The 14,884-nt window shown below is 38.7% G+C and overlaps 2 protein-coding genes across 51 annotated transcripts in view; both read left to right on the forward strand.

Moving 5' to 3' along the window:
* The window catches only part of LOC120901287 (zinc finger protein 420), a 68,262-nt gene extending 57,785 nt beyond the window's left edge, over positions 1–10,477 (forward strand). For 49 of the 50 annotated variants that reach the window (XM_040309022.1, XM_040309031.1, XM_040309041.1 and 46 more), the window contains one exon: positions 768–10,477. In XM_040309022.1, coding sequence (XP_040164956.1) covers positions 768–1,405 — 638 coding nt within the window. In that variant the 3' untranslated portion in view covers positions 1,406–10,477. The remainder of the gene's footprint in view (positions 1–767) is intronic. The other variant, XM_040309057.1, reaches the window with a different exon arrangement.
* A 2,683-nt stretch (positions 10,478–13,160) lies between these two features.
* Positions 13,161–14,582, forward strand: LOC120903924 (mitochondrial inner membrane protease ATP23 homolog). Its single transcript, XM_040313597.1, has 3 exons — positions 13,161–13,776; positions 13,849–14,155; positions 14,240–14,582. Exons 1-3 carry the CDS (start codon positions 13,487–13,489, stop codon positions 14,438–14,440), a joined length of 798 nt encoding a protein of 265 aa, XP_040169531.1. The 5' UTR covers positions 13,161–13,486; the 3' UTR covers positions 14,441–14,582.
* The last annotated feature ends 302 nt before the right edge of the window (positions 14,583–14,884 follow it).

A 14,884-nucleotide genomic window follows, 5' to 3' on the forward strand; every position in this document is an offset into this window, starting at 1 on the left:
ACCAAAAGAAGAAGAGAAGGAGAAGAAGAGGCTCAGTCGGCATGATAGCGATAACACAGAGAGGGAGATAATCTATTTTATTCTTGGCTAAAGAGAAACCAAACCAAATGTTAGCTTCTGTTTCCATGTTACTTACGCAAAGAAAGCGCAATCATATAATGCTGTTTGTTATACTCAATGTTTGTTTTTACGTACGATTGGCAAAAAGAGAGGAGGTGCAAGATAGCAAATTTTTTGTATCGCATTTTGCTGCTACCGTATTTGGTACTACGCTAGCAAATTTATACACATACACACAGTTGCAAAAAACAAAAAAAGTCAAAAAGCATCCATTCATTTTGTGCATCCCTATACTATTATCGAGTTCTTCGTGTACATGTACAAAGTATTATTAACATAATGAACGAGCTGTCGTTGAAGATTAACGATGCGGACGTGTTGAACAAGATAATGAAGACGATCACGACACAGTGCAGCTCCTCTGAGAGGAACGAAATTGTTTAAAACAAAAGCAATACAAATGCCTTTAATTTGGGAGGTGTTTTGTTTTTGTTTACACCGTTGGTTTTTATCCTCTGCTATGCAACTACATTTGGATGCAATTCATTATCTTGTATCGATCGATCTAAATCGCTTCTCGCTCTCACCGTTCGATCATACCGTTCACTCTCTTTGTCTCTGTGTGTCACTCTCTCTCTCTCTCTATATCTCTCTCTGTCTCTCTCTCTCGTTATGTCAACTCTCTCTCTCTCTCTTTCCCAACTCAGTATCTCAGCCCGCGTCCGTGGTGACGTCGCCGGCTCAGGCCACGTCAACAATAACGTCGATTATCTCCAACAATACTCATCCATCGCAGCATCATCATCACATTCAACCGAAAATGGAACAGAAATCTCAGATACATCATCTTCCGCTTCCTCATCAGCATCCAGCTCACCAGCTGCACCACCACATCTCGGCGGGCCCCCCGCCGCCGCCGCCATCGATGCATCTGCCGCCGCCAAATCCGCAGTTGGCAGCGCTCGCCCTCCATCATCAGGTCCAGCAGCATCAGCAGCAGCAACAACAGCAGCAGCAACAGCAGCCGCAATCTTCGCCTTCAACGGTACGAACCCAGCCATCCCCTCGTACATCACATCCGCCGCCGCCGCATCCACAGCAGCAGCAACCGCAGCAGCAGCCGCCGCCGGAAAGCCACCAGCAACAGGGACCGGTCCCAGCTGGACCCCTTCCACCTCAGCACCATACGGTCCCGGTTACTATTATAACCCATGCTGGAAGCATTAATCCGGCCAACATGCCGGTGGTGGACGGTGGGCCAGCTAACGGTCGGGTCGGGGCGATCCAGATGCATCATCTCGCCGCGGCCCAGCAGTCGGCCGAGGAGCATTCGGTGGTTTATTGAAACAGCGGCATCGGTGGTGGTGGTAGTGGAGGCGGCGGTGTCAGCGTAGGCGGTAGTACTGCTGGTACAGGAAACAGTAGCCGAGGTGGAAGAGCAAGTGGCGGAGGCGGCAATAATAAGGCAGGAGCGACAGCATCAGCATCAGCATCCCGTATCGGTAATATAGAGCTGATTGTGCCAACGGTTACCACCGCGAGCGGCGGCAGTATGCTAGCAAGAGCAAGTGCCACCATCACCGGCAGTAGTAGTGGTGCTAATGTAGTTGCTAATCATGCGCCCTTGCTTCTTGATCCGCCGCATGTTGCCACCGACGGGCAGCAGGAGTATCAACATCCGATCGCGCTGATGCCTTTGCTGCAGCAGCAACAGCAACAGCAGCAGCAGCAAAACCTTGCGCAAGCACTGACGCTGCAACTGTCACATCAGCAGCAGCAGCAGCTATTCAAGTCAGAACACAACAAAACACTAACCCAGCTGTAGAATTTGATGTAATAATAGCGGAGGTAGAGAAGGAGGATCAATCCAGATGGAGAATAAGCAGCTTGTTTTCATTTTTTGCTAGTGTTAACTGCGAGTTTCTATAACTTCTTTTTATGGTAGCATACATTTTTATTACGGTTTCTCGGTGCAGTTGAATTTGTTTGTCGCGCTTCTACCCCTTGTAATGGGGTAGCATTCATGCTGCAGACTGTGCAGCGCAAAAGAGAATATGAATTAAATGCGACATTGAAGCGAAACTTAACGTGTACACGTCGAGTGGAGCTCAAATTTTGGCACACACAGTGAGAGAGATAGCACGCTCTATACTATTTCCGGTTGGGCAAAACGAGTGACTAGTACATAACAAAATCAGCTTGTGCAGTCAATATAAACGTGACTCACAAACACACAGTCAAACACAACAGTGCTCGATTGGTTCAAAAACATGATTGAAGGGAACTTGTTTACAGTGAGTGACAAGCAGAATAATAATTGTTTAAAATTTGTTTTCTTTACTTTTTTCCAAGTTGTTGTGTGGAAAATATAACAACCATGAGGAAAACACTGCACTCGAAAGGAGGAGAAACACAAAAAAGTACAGAAGTATGCAATTAGTAGTTTTAAATAGTAGTGAAGAAAAAAAAATAGTTCGTAAAGGGATGAATACGCTAAGTTTAATAAACACAAAACATAATACATAAGCGGTAGTGAGTAATAAAAACAACAATAACAACAACAACAAAAAATACACAAAAAAAGATGAATTACACAAACCACATGTGCAACGTAAACATGAAGTAACAAACAAATACCAGTAAATGAAATGTACAGTTGTGTAAAACAAAGCAGATAACTGTTAAAGAAGAGGAGATGTAAACGAGCATAAATATTAACATTGTATAATTAAACGCAGTGGTGTGTGTGTGTGTGGTGGGCGTTGAAAGTTAAATAAGTATAGCAACGAGTTGGATGCAAGAAGCTCTCGTCTGTAATTAAATAATAAAACATGATTTAAAGCAGATACGAACAAACGTAGATAATAGTGCGAAACAGAGAAGAAAACAGAGAAAAGAATGTGCAAAAAAAAAGAAGCAAACACAGTTTAAAAACAAAAACAGCTGCAGCAAACGCGTGCGCGCATCTCTTATATTAGGTGCGGTGTATTTTTTTAAATGTAACCCAACAGCAGCAGTACGGGCGTGTGTAGCAAGCATATGAAGTATAAAACGTAGAAGTAAAATGTGAGTTATTGAACTAAAATTATATACACATAAATCTATATATATATATACCAAGCTATATCTTTATATATATACACAGATAGAAAACTCACAAGAAATAGGTGAAGCGCGAGCAGAGCAAAACAACATATTTGTGGTCGCATTAAAAGAGAGAGAGAGAGGGAGAGAAAAGGTACGAGATAATAACTAACCAGATATACAAAACAAGTCGATATCAAATATCGAAAAAATGCGCGATACTAAACGTGTTTTACATGTAAAAAAAACACAGACACAAACACACACTCACATTGCAGGAGCATGTGGGACTAGGATGATAGTTGCAACAAAAAAAAACAAAACAAAACAAACAGATTTCGAGGCGACATTTAGCAACACCCTTGCCCCCCCAACCAGCCTCTACCACCACAGTGAATTATTTCCTGCGCCCTCTTGTTCGTTTCTGCGTCCTTCACTAGCCAACGCAAGGGAAGTGGCACGGGTAAAAGCACTCTGTCGCAATTACAGAATTGTTGCTCTTGTCTTAGACAGTTACACCTTACTCTACCCGCTCCCACTTCCAGAAAGGTTATTAGCGCAGGGCCCCCATATATTTGCTTTGCCAGAACGCAAATCTTTATATAGAGGTTTACATTCATATATATATACTTATACATATATGTGTGTAGTGAGATGAAAGCAAAAGAGAGGAAGGGGTTTGGTGTTCGGAACTATGTTCTGATTTTAACAAAACAACAACAAAATGTAGAAGTAAAAGGTAAAAACTTTCGGTAAAAATAAATGGCAACAGTGAAAATGCAATGCGGGAAAACAAACAAACCACACTCACCAGAATAATTATACAAAATCATGCAAATTATAAGATCGTTCAGTTTTGCGTTAGATAATACGCACTGGGAGTGGTGAAGCAAAATTAGTAAAATAAAAAAAAGAAGAAGACCCATGATGAGAATCAATACCTAATCTTAACACAATTGTTGAAATAGATGAAATAGTGTGAGAAATAAACAAAGTAATCTTAAACAAACGAACAGCAGTAATGGACATGTAGCAACAGCACGCGCAAACACGGCAAAGGGGGTAGCATTTTGCTGTAAACGTGTGTATGTGTGTGTGCGTGTTTAGAAAGAACCTTCGCCAAACCGTTGTGGTGGAATAGGAGGGCAAACATCAGTCACACCGGGTGTTGTAGGAGGAAACAGTTGACACACTAGCGCAATCTCTCGTTAGTACGTACCTACTACTACACATTACTGCAATGACCGATCAATCAACAATGCTCTCCCCCCGCCCCGTTGTGCTATGTCGGAGCTGTTTTTGGTTAACATCCTTCTTCCTACCCGCTCCTTTTGCCGTGTGCGCACTTCAGCGAAATACAAATGTAATAGTAGTGTGCTAAAAGTTACAAAACCGCGCAGGATGAAGAAAACAATAGCATAAGGAAAATTCAAACACCGTGTAGTGTGTAGAGATACTGTTGGTTGGGGGGAAGAAGACTTTTTTACAAACGTTGTTAAAGCTGCAACAAAAAATGAACCCCTCTTAATGTAGACCACAGGTTAGAGACATATACCATGCCCCCTAGTGGTTTTATAAAAGTGAAACATACACACATACAACACAAACCTAGAAACGAGAGAGAGAGAGAGAGAGAGGAAACTCAACTTTCGCGGGTGGAAAATAGTACAACTTTATTTAAAGTGTTTAAGGTAAAACGAAACAAAGTAAATACAAGTGTAACATTTAACAATGTTACAACAAGCAGAAGAACAGTAGCGAAGGAGAATTAACGAAGTGGAAAGATAAATTTAAAGAGGAAAAATACACAGACACACACACTGGCTTTTAACGTGATTATACGATAAGAGGAACAATTCGCGTACAAGAGAAAGGGTACACTAACACATTCAATACAAACACATACACACATCCACACTACATTAATAGTTGTTTTTGAGTTTGAGAATCTCAGCTGTGTCTATATTTAACCAGGACCCACAATTCTTTCACAATCAACCAAGACAAGGATAACGTTGCGTTGTGTTTTGCGACTGATGATGATGATGCTAATTTCATTCACATATTGTGCTATCATTACAATTTCAATCCATTTACACAATAGAGAAGCATACAGTAGTAGCTTTTCGCTTCACGCATAAGAGATATAACCATAGTACATTAAACAACAGCAAGCAAGCAACAAACAGAGCCAGTACATTATACTACAATAGTTTCGTTCTCTCAGTGTGTATCTGTAAGGATAGATTTAGACGTCGTAACCCCAGTTTGCTGTTTTTCTTTTACAATAATACACACACACATTCACACACATTGACACATTACACAATAAAAAATAGAACCAAACAGCAGTACCATTACATACCTACCTTTTCATCAAACACCAACAGCGAAACCAGGAGAATCGTCACCGAATATCTGGTGATACACACTCTGTCACTTGCTTATAAAAAAGTAGATAGATGTAATGCTTCTTCTGTGTTAAGCTTTGTCTATTACAATAGAGATATCAATAGAATTCTAAGCTATCACCACTAATACAATACGATAGGGACACACTCATACCATAAAACAACAAGTAAGCCAAACCAATTTTACAGTAAACTCTACAATCAATGCTTCACCACAACAGCTACAACAGAACAGACAGCGTTCTCAAATCAAAACAGTATCACTCCTTCATATAGTGTATCTTGTATCTGCACAAACTTACAATAGGCTCTTACAACAACCAACAAGCAAGCATATAGTGTTGAAATAATTGTTTTTTCCCCGTAATAAGACTTCATGGTGGGTCGTTCGGGGGTCAACGATGTTTGCCAATGCAATAGAAACAGAGAAAATAATTTAAACAATCACGTTTACGTTTTTCGATCCTATTCAGTGCATTTTCCAACACACATCCCTCCTTTAGTTTGTTTATACGTGCTTCTTGCGTGTGTCTTAGTTTTGAAAAGTTGTTTAAGATTTCCTAAGTTATCTCACGTCTCAGTAAAACGCGTCTTAGAAAATGGGAGAAAAAGAACGAATGTGTACTTGTGTACTTGAACTTGATAGATTGATTTCAACACGACTATAACGACAACCACAACCAAAACCAACCAACAAATCATCACAAATCTCCTAATTACCTTCATCGATCCCAGTTTTCTGAAACTAATTTTAAAAGCAAATAAAACAAAGTTGCGTATTATGAAGAAAAAAAAACAAGCGAAATACGTTCCTTTCCGTTGTGATACTATAAAGAGCAAGGGCGACAGATTTGAGGGCAATGTTTCGATATGATGAGTGTGTTTGTGTGTTTGTGTGGTGGGGAGAGGGCAACAACCCCTTTTCCCAGAAGCGAAATGATTAAAAGATGAGAGAGCAGTAACGATCGTACTACGTGATGCAAGGTTTTATTTGGATTTGAATTATTTGTTAGCATTAGTTGTATTAAACAAAAAGATTGCAATTCTAATCCTCTTTTCATCCCTGTTGGTGATGTGTGACACGCGCAACATCAATGCTTTTTTCTTGTTTGTTTTCGTTTAACTCAATCGAGTGCAAACTTATTTTAGCTGAAATAGTCTATATTAATATAGTTAACGATTTTATAAAACCATTTTTTCATATATACATGTATACATATAGGTATGTTTTTATGTGTATGCATTATTAAAGTCTTTCTTTTAGTTTGTTTTAGTAGCAAGAGTGGTAAGAAAATCTGTGTGTGTTTGTTAAGAAAAAGTCGAATAACAATGGATTAATTAAGCGTAACGCCAAGATCAAGAACACGCACTGGTGAGCTCATCATTTCATGAAACCATCCACAATCATCTAATAAAAGAAAAAGCGAGTTGAGTTAAACTAAATACAAAACATTATGTAATATGCGTATCGAAGAGATGAGGATAGCTGAACATAATTCATCCTAGATGAGCACATCATTATTGCGAACAAAATTGAAATGCTGAGTGTGTAAACGTATTTACAGTAACACCAAGATTGCAGAAATTGCGCAAAAAAGGGTAATTATCTTTCTTTTACTAAATCATCGCACAACTTGTAAAATCTGAAGTGTTGGAAAGTAACTGGTGAGAAGAGCGTAGCGGGATTTGAATGATTGTGCTCGTTCGGGAACGTTTGTAATTCGTAATATGATTGTAATGCAAAAGTACACAACAGGTCTGAGTAAAATATGTAGTCTTTACGCAAACTTACGCCATATTATACAAAGCAGCTAATGAAGTGGAAAGAAAACAAAAAGGAAGGAAGCAAAAAGAAACGCTGAAAATTGTTAAGTCGACAAAAGGAAAAGAAGACAAACTGAGGAATATGATAAGGAAAGGCAAGGATATGAAATTTGGAAACTAACAATAGAGATGAGTCATATAAAAAAAAAAACAGTACACTTTATGAGTTGTTGTTTTTTCATTTATTTTATCGTGTTTTATTCTTATTCTGTTGTATTGATTTACAAATTGGTGCTATTTACTAAATTATTTTTTATTTTCAGATATTTATATGAATTGCTGGCAGCGCTAAAAGGATGTATTATATTAACTTTGTTTGTTCTAATTTTGAGAAATTATTTTATTTATTTTTACATCCTAAAACTTGAATTTCAGTTTCAGTACCCACAACAAGCGTAGTGTGATCGTCACTGATTTCCAATCAACGTCGTATAAGAGTTAAACAGAAGTTGCCGTGCGGAACTTTTCGAAACAATAGTGCCCACTCTAGTCAATGAGATGAGAGATTTGTGGTTTTTACTTTTCCTCCCATTATATTGGGTTGTATTGGGGAATATTTTGTTTTTCAGCAAACACATATAAAGTATTCATTTACCATTTTACCACAAGGAGACATGTACAAAAGTAGTGGCAACCTTAGCACATTTTCACAATGTAACGAATGTGCAAGAAGCTACACAATAACGACACAACATGTTGTACTTGTAATATGTTCAGTTTGTTGTTAAGTTGTTATAGCGGATGTAAATACAAAGAGAGGAACAGAAAACATGCAGAAAAAAGGAAGAAGTAATGGAAAAAAGGGAAAAAGGCAAAATTAAAATAGCCAGGACGAAGAAGTAAAACAATAAGGCAAAAACAAACGAAAGAAAAATGTGGTAAAAAGTGTAAGTAGCAAAAAGATATCGGATTCAGTTGAATGATGAGGCAAATAAGAGAATGAAGAATCATAACATTATTGTACATTTTTGTCAACTATTTGTATCCTTTTTTCTCACATTACACACTTTTTAGTAAAGGGTAAAACAATTCGCCCAAAATGATGTTGAATGGTTTTTTTTACAACTTCAATCTAATAAAAACAAAACAATACCTAGAAAGTGATATGAAAAAAGACAACGTTTTTGCTGCCACTCGTGTGTGTGTGTCTGTATATAAACGAGTGTGCAGGACGAGAGAAGGAAATGAGTAAAACAAACGAGGAAAAGAATACGAGGAGAAAGAAAATCGTGTAATTTAGTAATAACAGAGAACTAAGGAGGAACGTTGGTGTTGCTATAGTGATTGCAGTGTATGTAAAAAAAGCACTCGGGATAGGAAAATCGAGACAGTTCAAGCATAAAGCAGGCTGCGTAATTGTGGTGATCTATTTTTAGCAGAACAAAGTCGTGCGGAAACGAACTTCCGGAACGGATCGAGCGCGGAAAATCGAGCTGAAACGGGAGAGAAAGGATCGAGCGTAATAAGTATTAAAGGAATTCGTGCTTGTAAATAAGTAAAAATGAAGCTGTGCACAACAAAAACTGGAAAAAACTGGAAAATCTTAAGGACTGCTGTGACTGTCTGTGAGATTCAGTGGAAAAGGGAGTATTGCAACAACCACATTATACAATTGTGTGTGTGTCGTCTACGCGTTCTTGTGTTCAAAGCTGAAGGCAGGTGTGTGTGTATGAGTGCAAAAGAATGAACTCTACCAAACGAATACGAAAGGATATTTAAAAAGGTCGAAGGGCGAAGGTGGAAAGAAATTGTGAGTAATTTCCTTTATTTTACACTATTTTACAATTTTACTTTTCAATTACGAACTATAGGGACAGAAGTGAATAACAATAAATCCGCATAGAAGAGATGGGAAATCGTATGTGTGTGTGTGAAAGACAGAATCAGTATTTGGCCGGCTTGAGCAATATTGAGGGACCGTCGAATAATAATAATAATTATTAAATACTAGTGTTCACAGCAATCTTTTAGCCGGGAAAGATGTGAGATACGAAACAACACACACACAGGAGAGCAATGGAAAGGAGAAGCGCGAAACGAACACAAAAGGAACAGACAAAAAAACACACACATAAAAATCTTTGCATACAAATCATGTGCAGCATAGCTGCATTTTATACGAATTTTCTATTTAAAAAACGAAAACAATTGGACAGACGCACAAACACACTCCTTTTTACACTTGCTTCGGGAATGGTGAGCAAGTTTTATTTTTTGAAATCGTACGGGTTCTTCAAGCAAATGTGAGGTTCAGAGGGAGAGGGAGAGAGAGTGAACCGGGTGATTTATTGCGATTTTGTACGGAAATTAATCGCTGGAAAACGGCCGATAACAATTCGCTTATATTTAATGTGTGTGTGTGTTTGTATGTGAGTGTATAGATAAGATGAAAGATGAAGCAGAAAGAAGTGTGATAGGAGCTAAAGATTATTGTATTTTTTCTATTGTTTTGCTTGATTTTATTGCCTATGCTATTTTGTAAATTCTAATATCAGGAAAAAAAATGCTTTGGTTGAAGTTTTCTCTTTGTATGAAAAATTCTTGTAAAGATAATGTTTTACAATGTATAATTCAATAATGGAGCTGTACCATGATTTAAAGATAGAAATCCCTAACATGTTTACAATGTATGGAATTTAGTTTAAAGGGTAGCTGAAATTAACACATAAAAACACACAGCATACATATAAAAGCAGGGGAATGATGATAAGACTCAACAGCGCATTGTAAGGAAAATGGAGAGAAAGTAATAAGGTAAAAGAAATTAAAATGTAGTAACGCAAAATTATTCACCATACACTTTAGCGATATTTCGATAAAAAAAAGCAAACAGAAAACAAGGATTGGGGTCACAGGGGACAGCAGAGAAAGGAATGAAGAAAGGAGTTTAGATTGGAAAAGCAAAACATTTTCTAATCGTCTTGCCTCCGCCGCCGCCGAAAGAACATGTACACACGCTATCGTAAATGTGAGTAGAGCACAGCAGTAATGATCAAAAAAACGTCGAAGAAATGAAACATACAGGATGAGACCAGCAAACACACATTTAAACAGACGTAAAAGGTTCTGGCTTGGGGAAAGTAGAATGGAAAAAAAAACAAAATAACCCCGTTTTTTGTATTTAGTTAGCATAATTATGAGTTTTCCTTTCCTTCCAGCAACACTTGATTAATATATCAGAGAAGTATTATTTTGAAAAACAAAACAAAAACATCGTTGCTTGTAACAAACACAGAACAAAGCATCCCAATTCCGCTGTAAAGTGAAAGTAAAAAGCTTCCCCCTTGAAAAAAGTGCATAAAATAGTAAACAAAACAACCGGTGCAAACAGTGAATGGAACAAAGGAAACAGATAAGAAAGATATTTGCAACACCAACACTAAACAATAGGATACTATAAACCGAACCGTGAAGAACCTGGATTGTGGGCGAAGTAATTACCTGGCTACACACAATAAAACTAACGAAGCGCTAAAGCAACAATAATGACACACTCGTACTCGTACTTCTTCCTACCGTGTAAACAGAACACAGTGTTTGTACATCTCGTACAAACACAGCAAACAAAAACCTTTACACCAGTTTCATTCAATGCAAAGGGAAAGGTTAAGATGTGTACAATATAGAAAACAAATAACTAAACACAAAAGAGCAGTAAATACAGTCCAGAGTAAGTGGTTGTAGCAGCAGTGTAAAACTCACCCATTAAAGAAAGGAAAAGTAAGCAACAAAACCACAACATTATTGTGAATGATAACATAGAAACATACCAACTAAACAGCAAACCAAACACAATAATAGTAATACATATACATAGCAAGCAGCAGTAGAAAACGCAAAGATGTTTACATGCAATACACAAAATGCGGGACATAAAACAAAAGAAAAAACAAAAAAGATAAAGAATATGGCGCAGAATTTACTTGTATGCCAAATTCCGCATACACCTAAACAAGGGGGAAAAAGCGCTCTGTGCGTCGTGGCGAGTATGAAATAAATGCAGAAGATATATATTTTTATTTCTTTTTTATACGAGCATAACTAGAGAAAGGGTGGGTGGGTGGTAAGGAAGAAATGGAAGGAGAAAACCAGATAATAACAATAAAATAACGACAAAGAGAAATCGCAATAACAGAATAAAACTAAACTTACGCTGGAACAAACAAATCCATGTTACAGCTGGATAAAGAAGTGGAAAAAAACGTTGCAAAGGAGGGAATTTTTAGTTTAAGTGTTGTCTTTGTTTTGTCTTTGAACCGTAACAAGCAAGCAAAACCTAATAGTGTATAACAAAAGTGGTACAAAGTAAACCCAAAAGATGCAACAAACTGCACAGACACATGTAAATGATGAGACAGAAAAGAATAAGTTTTACAGAACACAACACGAGAGCTAGTTCGTTTTATTTAAATATGATTTCCCCCTCAGTTAACTGTCTCTTGCTATAAACCTGCTCTAGATTACTGAACTAAAGCTAGGCACCACTACGCATCAAACTTCACTTACTCAACAAACTCCCACAAAATATATATATATATATATATATATATATATATATATATATATATATATATATATATATATATATATATATATATATATATATATATATATATATATATATACATACGAACAGCTAGAGGAGGTAGAGAGTAAAGAAAACACATGAAAAATAATGGAAGCAAATCGAGGCAAGAAAAAGGTGACTACATTAAAAAAAACGTACAAATATTAACTGTACACACAAACATGTCTAGTGGTAGAAACAAAACAACAGTAAAGTATAAAAAAATAAATACGCAAAACAAAACAGAACAAAAAAAACAAACACGGTTAGATGCCAAATGTGGCAAATTGTAAGTAGCAAAAGATTTATTGTGTGTGCCATCACCATCACCGGGAGGACATAGCGTGCGCGTGTACCGGGTCGGTGTGAGACTAAAAAACGGAAAAAAACAACAAAAGAAAATCGTTCAAAAAACAATCAAATCGAATGTGAATGACAAAGAAAACAAACAAAAAACACGATTGGAGAGGGGATTCATTCAGTTTTGTGTTTGAGTCCTTTGCTTCTCCTCCGTTGCTAGAACGATAATAATAATAATAATAATAATAATAATAATGTGTCCCGTGTTTTAGACGATGGCGAAAAGATAAGATGTGCTGTGTTTTTAATCTTTTGGTTTTGTGCAGTTTGGTTTTACATAATCTTTTTTAGGTTTGTAAAACAGAATAGTAACGAGAAAAAAAACTAAATAAAACCCTGTAACTGCAGCCAGAATAACACAACCTGTATCCTGTCTCTCTCCCCCTTAATGTTTCAAACTATGAATTATATGATCAAAATTAATAAATGTTTTGAATACAAGGAGTTTTTTGTTGTACTGCCGCTGTTGCCATTTTTATTGTGGCAGCTGCTGCAGTTTTTGTTGTGGTAGAAAAGGTGCAAAAAGTATTGAGAATCACGAATCCGTTTTGAAAGTCACGTGGTTGATGGAGGCGCCTCGTACGTTACGTTACTGCAGTTTTATTGCAGTTTGAACTGGTTGCAGTTTGTGTGATATGAATTTTTGCAATATTATTTTAAATCAATTATAATTTTTCATTATTTACCTTTACCTACCTGGTTCCAAACTTTCGCTAAATTTATGTGAAATAATATTTTCCCCAAATCCACGAATTTCCTTGAAATAAATGCAGCACAGACAAACGTTTCCGCGAGCGAGTCTTTCAACCCTACCACGTAAACAGAGCGATAAATGCACAACATGAAATGTCAGTGTAACCGTAAATCAATAAAAAAATAAACAAGCATTAACAGTACAAATTGGTGAAAAGTTTATTGGAAAAAGCTGGATAAATGAAGCAAAAACAGTACAAATGACTGCAGTGATACAGTGTTCAGTAAGATAACGGCATTTCTAAACCTTTCCGATAAAGCTTCAGGCGGCATTTGGTCCTTGTTTTCCCTTGTGCAAGAGTCGCGTAGGGGGTTACCGGCGATTTGATTACATCAGCTGGTGGATCAACGTGCTTTTCTGAAACCTCCTCACCCGCGAACGGGACGGTGCAATTGTTTCCACTTGCAGCAGCCCAGCCCAGGCTAGATGACTTCCAAAGCAAGCCAAACAGCGGACGGTAAAACGCCCCGCTCACCGCCAATTCCCAACGCCGTGATCGATCGGAGCGATCGGGAAGGGGATGAGAAGCAGTGGGGCTACGATCTGTACCCGGAGCGGCGGGGCGAGAAGTACAAGCCGAGCTGGGGCCGGGTACTGCTCGGCATGGAGGGTACGGAAAGCCTGGACAAGATTAAGTGCGAACGCAACGTGTACGCTTGCGTGAAGAAAAGCCCCATGGTGAAGCTGATGATGGCTGCGTTGAAATCTTCCGGTTGGTAAGTTCGGCTGCAACGATTGCACCAAATGCGAAACAAGTTTTTACGTCTAATCGCTCTTTGCTGTTCCAGTGAGATCGATATACGGCGGCACATTGCGTGCGAGGTGTGCGACACATCGGTCAGCGGTGGGTACGATCCGGTACTGAACCAGGTCGTCGTCTGTCAGAACATTGCCCGCAACGAGGGCATCGTGCAGGGCGTGCTGACGCACGAGATGATCCACATGTTCGACTACTGCAACAACAATCTGGACTTTAAAAACATCGACCACCTGGCGTGCACGGAGATCCGGGCGGCCAACCTAACGCACTGCTCGTTCCTGAGCGCCTGTACGCAGGGCGATGCATCGCCGTTTAAAATCAAGCAAGCACATCAGGTACGGTAGCAGCGGGGGTTGCCCTTGCGGGGGTTGCAATGTAATCATTTGAAATACATTTTATTCTATATTTGCGTGTGGTAGGACTGTGTTAAAACGAAAGCCCTCAACTCGGTGCTGGCCGTGCGTAAGGTTACGCCGGAGGAGGCGATCGCTGCGGTCGAGCGCGTGTTTCCCAAGTGCTACAACGATCTGGAACCGATCGGGCGCCGGATACGAAGGAACTCCAAGGACATGTACAAAGCGTACATGGAGGGTCCAATGTATGGATACGATGTGGACTAGCCTAGTTGCGCTTGTTTCCCCGTTGACGTGGTTGTTCGATTGTTTTAGCATTTTTTTGTTGTTGTTGGAGGTTTGTAAAAGGCAATAAAGTTTTCAGTGGTGTTGAAGTAGTGCGCAACACAGTTGTAGTACATCCAACGTACTTTCGCGATTTTAGACAAAAGCCATATTGATTTTATTAAACAAACTACATTTCCTTCGAAAAGATAGCAACGGTGTGTCTAAGCTCATAAATTGTTCGACGTTATAGTGGTGGTAGTTGGATTGTCATCGTAGTTGTAATACTCCTCATCGATTGGATCCGTATCTGAAACATGTAAGGAGCACGGATTAAAAACAAAAAAACGTCAACAACTTCTTTCCGCTCCCTTCTCACTCCCGAATATAACGGCCGCTATCATTTCACACAAGGCTGGTAAGTATTCACACATCGTATCGGTCGGG

Source organism: Anopheles arabiensis, chromosome 3 (genome assembly GCF_016920715.1).
Source record: "Anopheles arabiensis isolate DONGOLA chromosome 3, AaraD3, whole genome shotgun sequence".
Taxonomy (NCBI): Eukaryota; Metazoa; Arthropoda; class Insecta; order Diptera; family Culicidae; genus Anopheles; species Anopheles arabiensis.

Excerpts from the sequence above, each read along its gene's own strand:
- LOC120903924 (XM_040313597.1), top strand. The coding sequence starts at position 13,487 with ATGACTTCCAAAGCAAGCCAAACAGCGGACGGTAAAACGCCCCGCTCA. Across the intron at positions 13,777-13,848 it reads GCGTTGAAATCTTCCGGTTG|TGAGATCGATATACGGCGGC; the intron begins GTAAGTTCGGCT and ends TTGCTGTTCCAG. Across the intron at positions 14,156-14,239 it reads AAATCAAGCAAGCACATCAG|GACTGTGTTAAAACGAAAGC; the intron begins GTACGGTAGCAG and ends TGCGTGTGGTAG.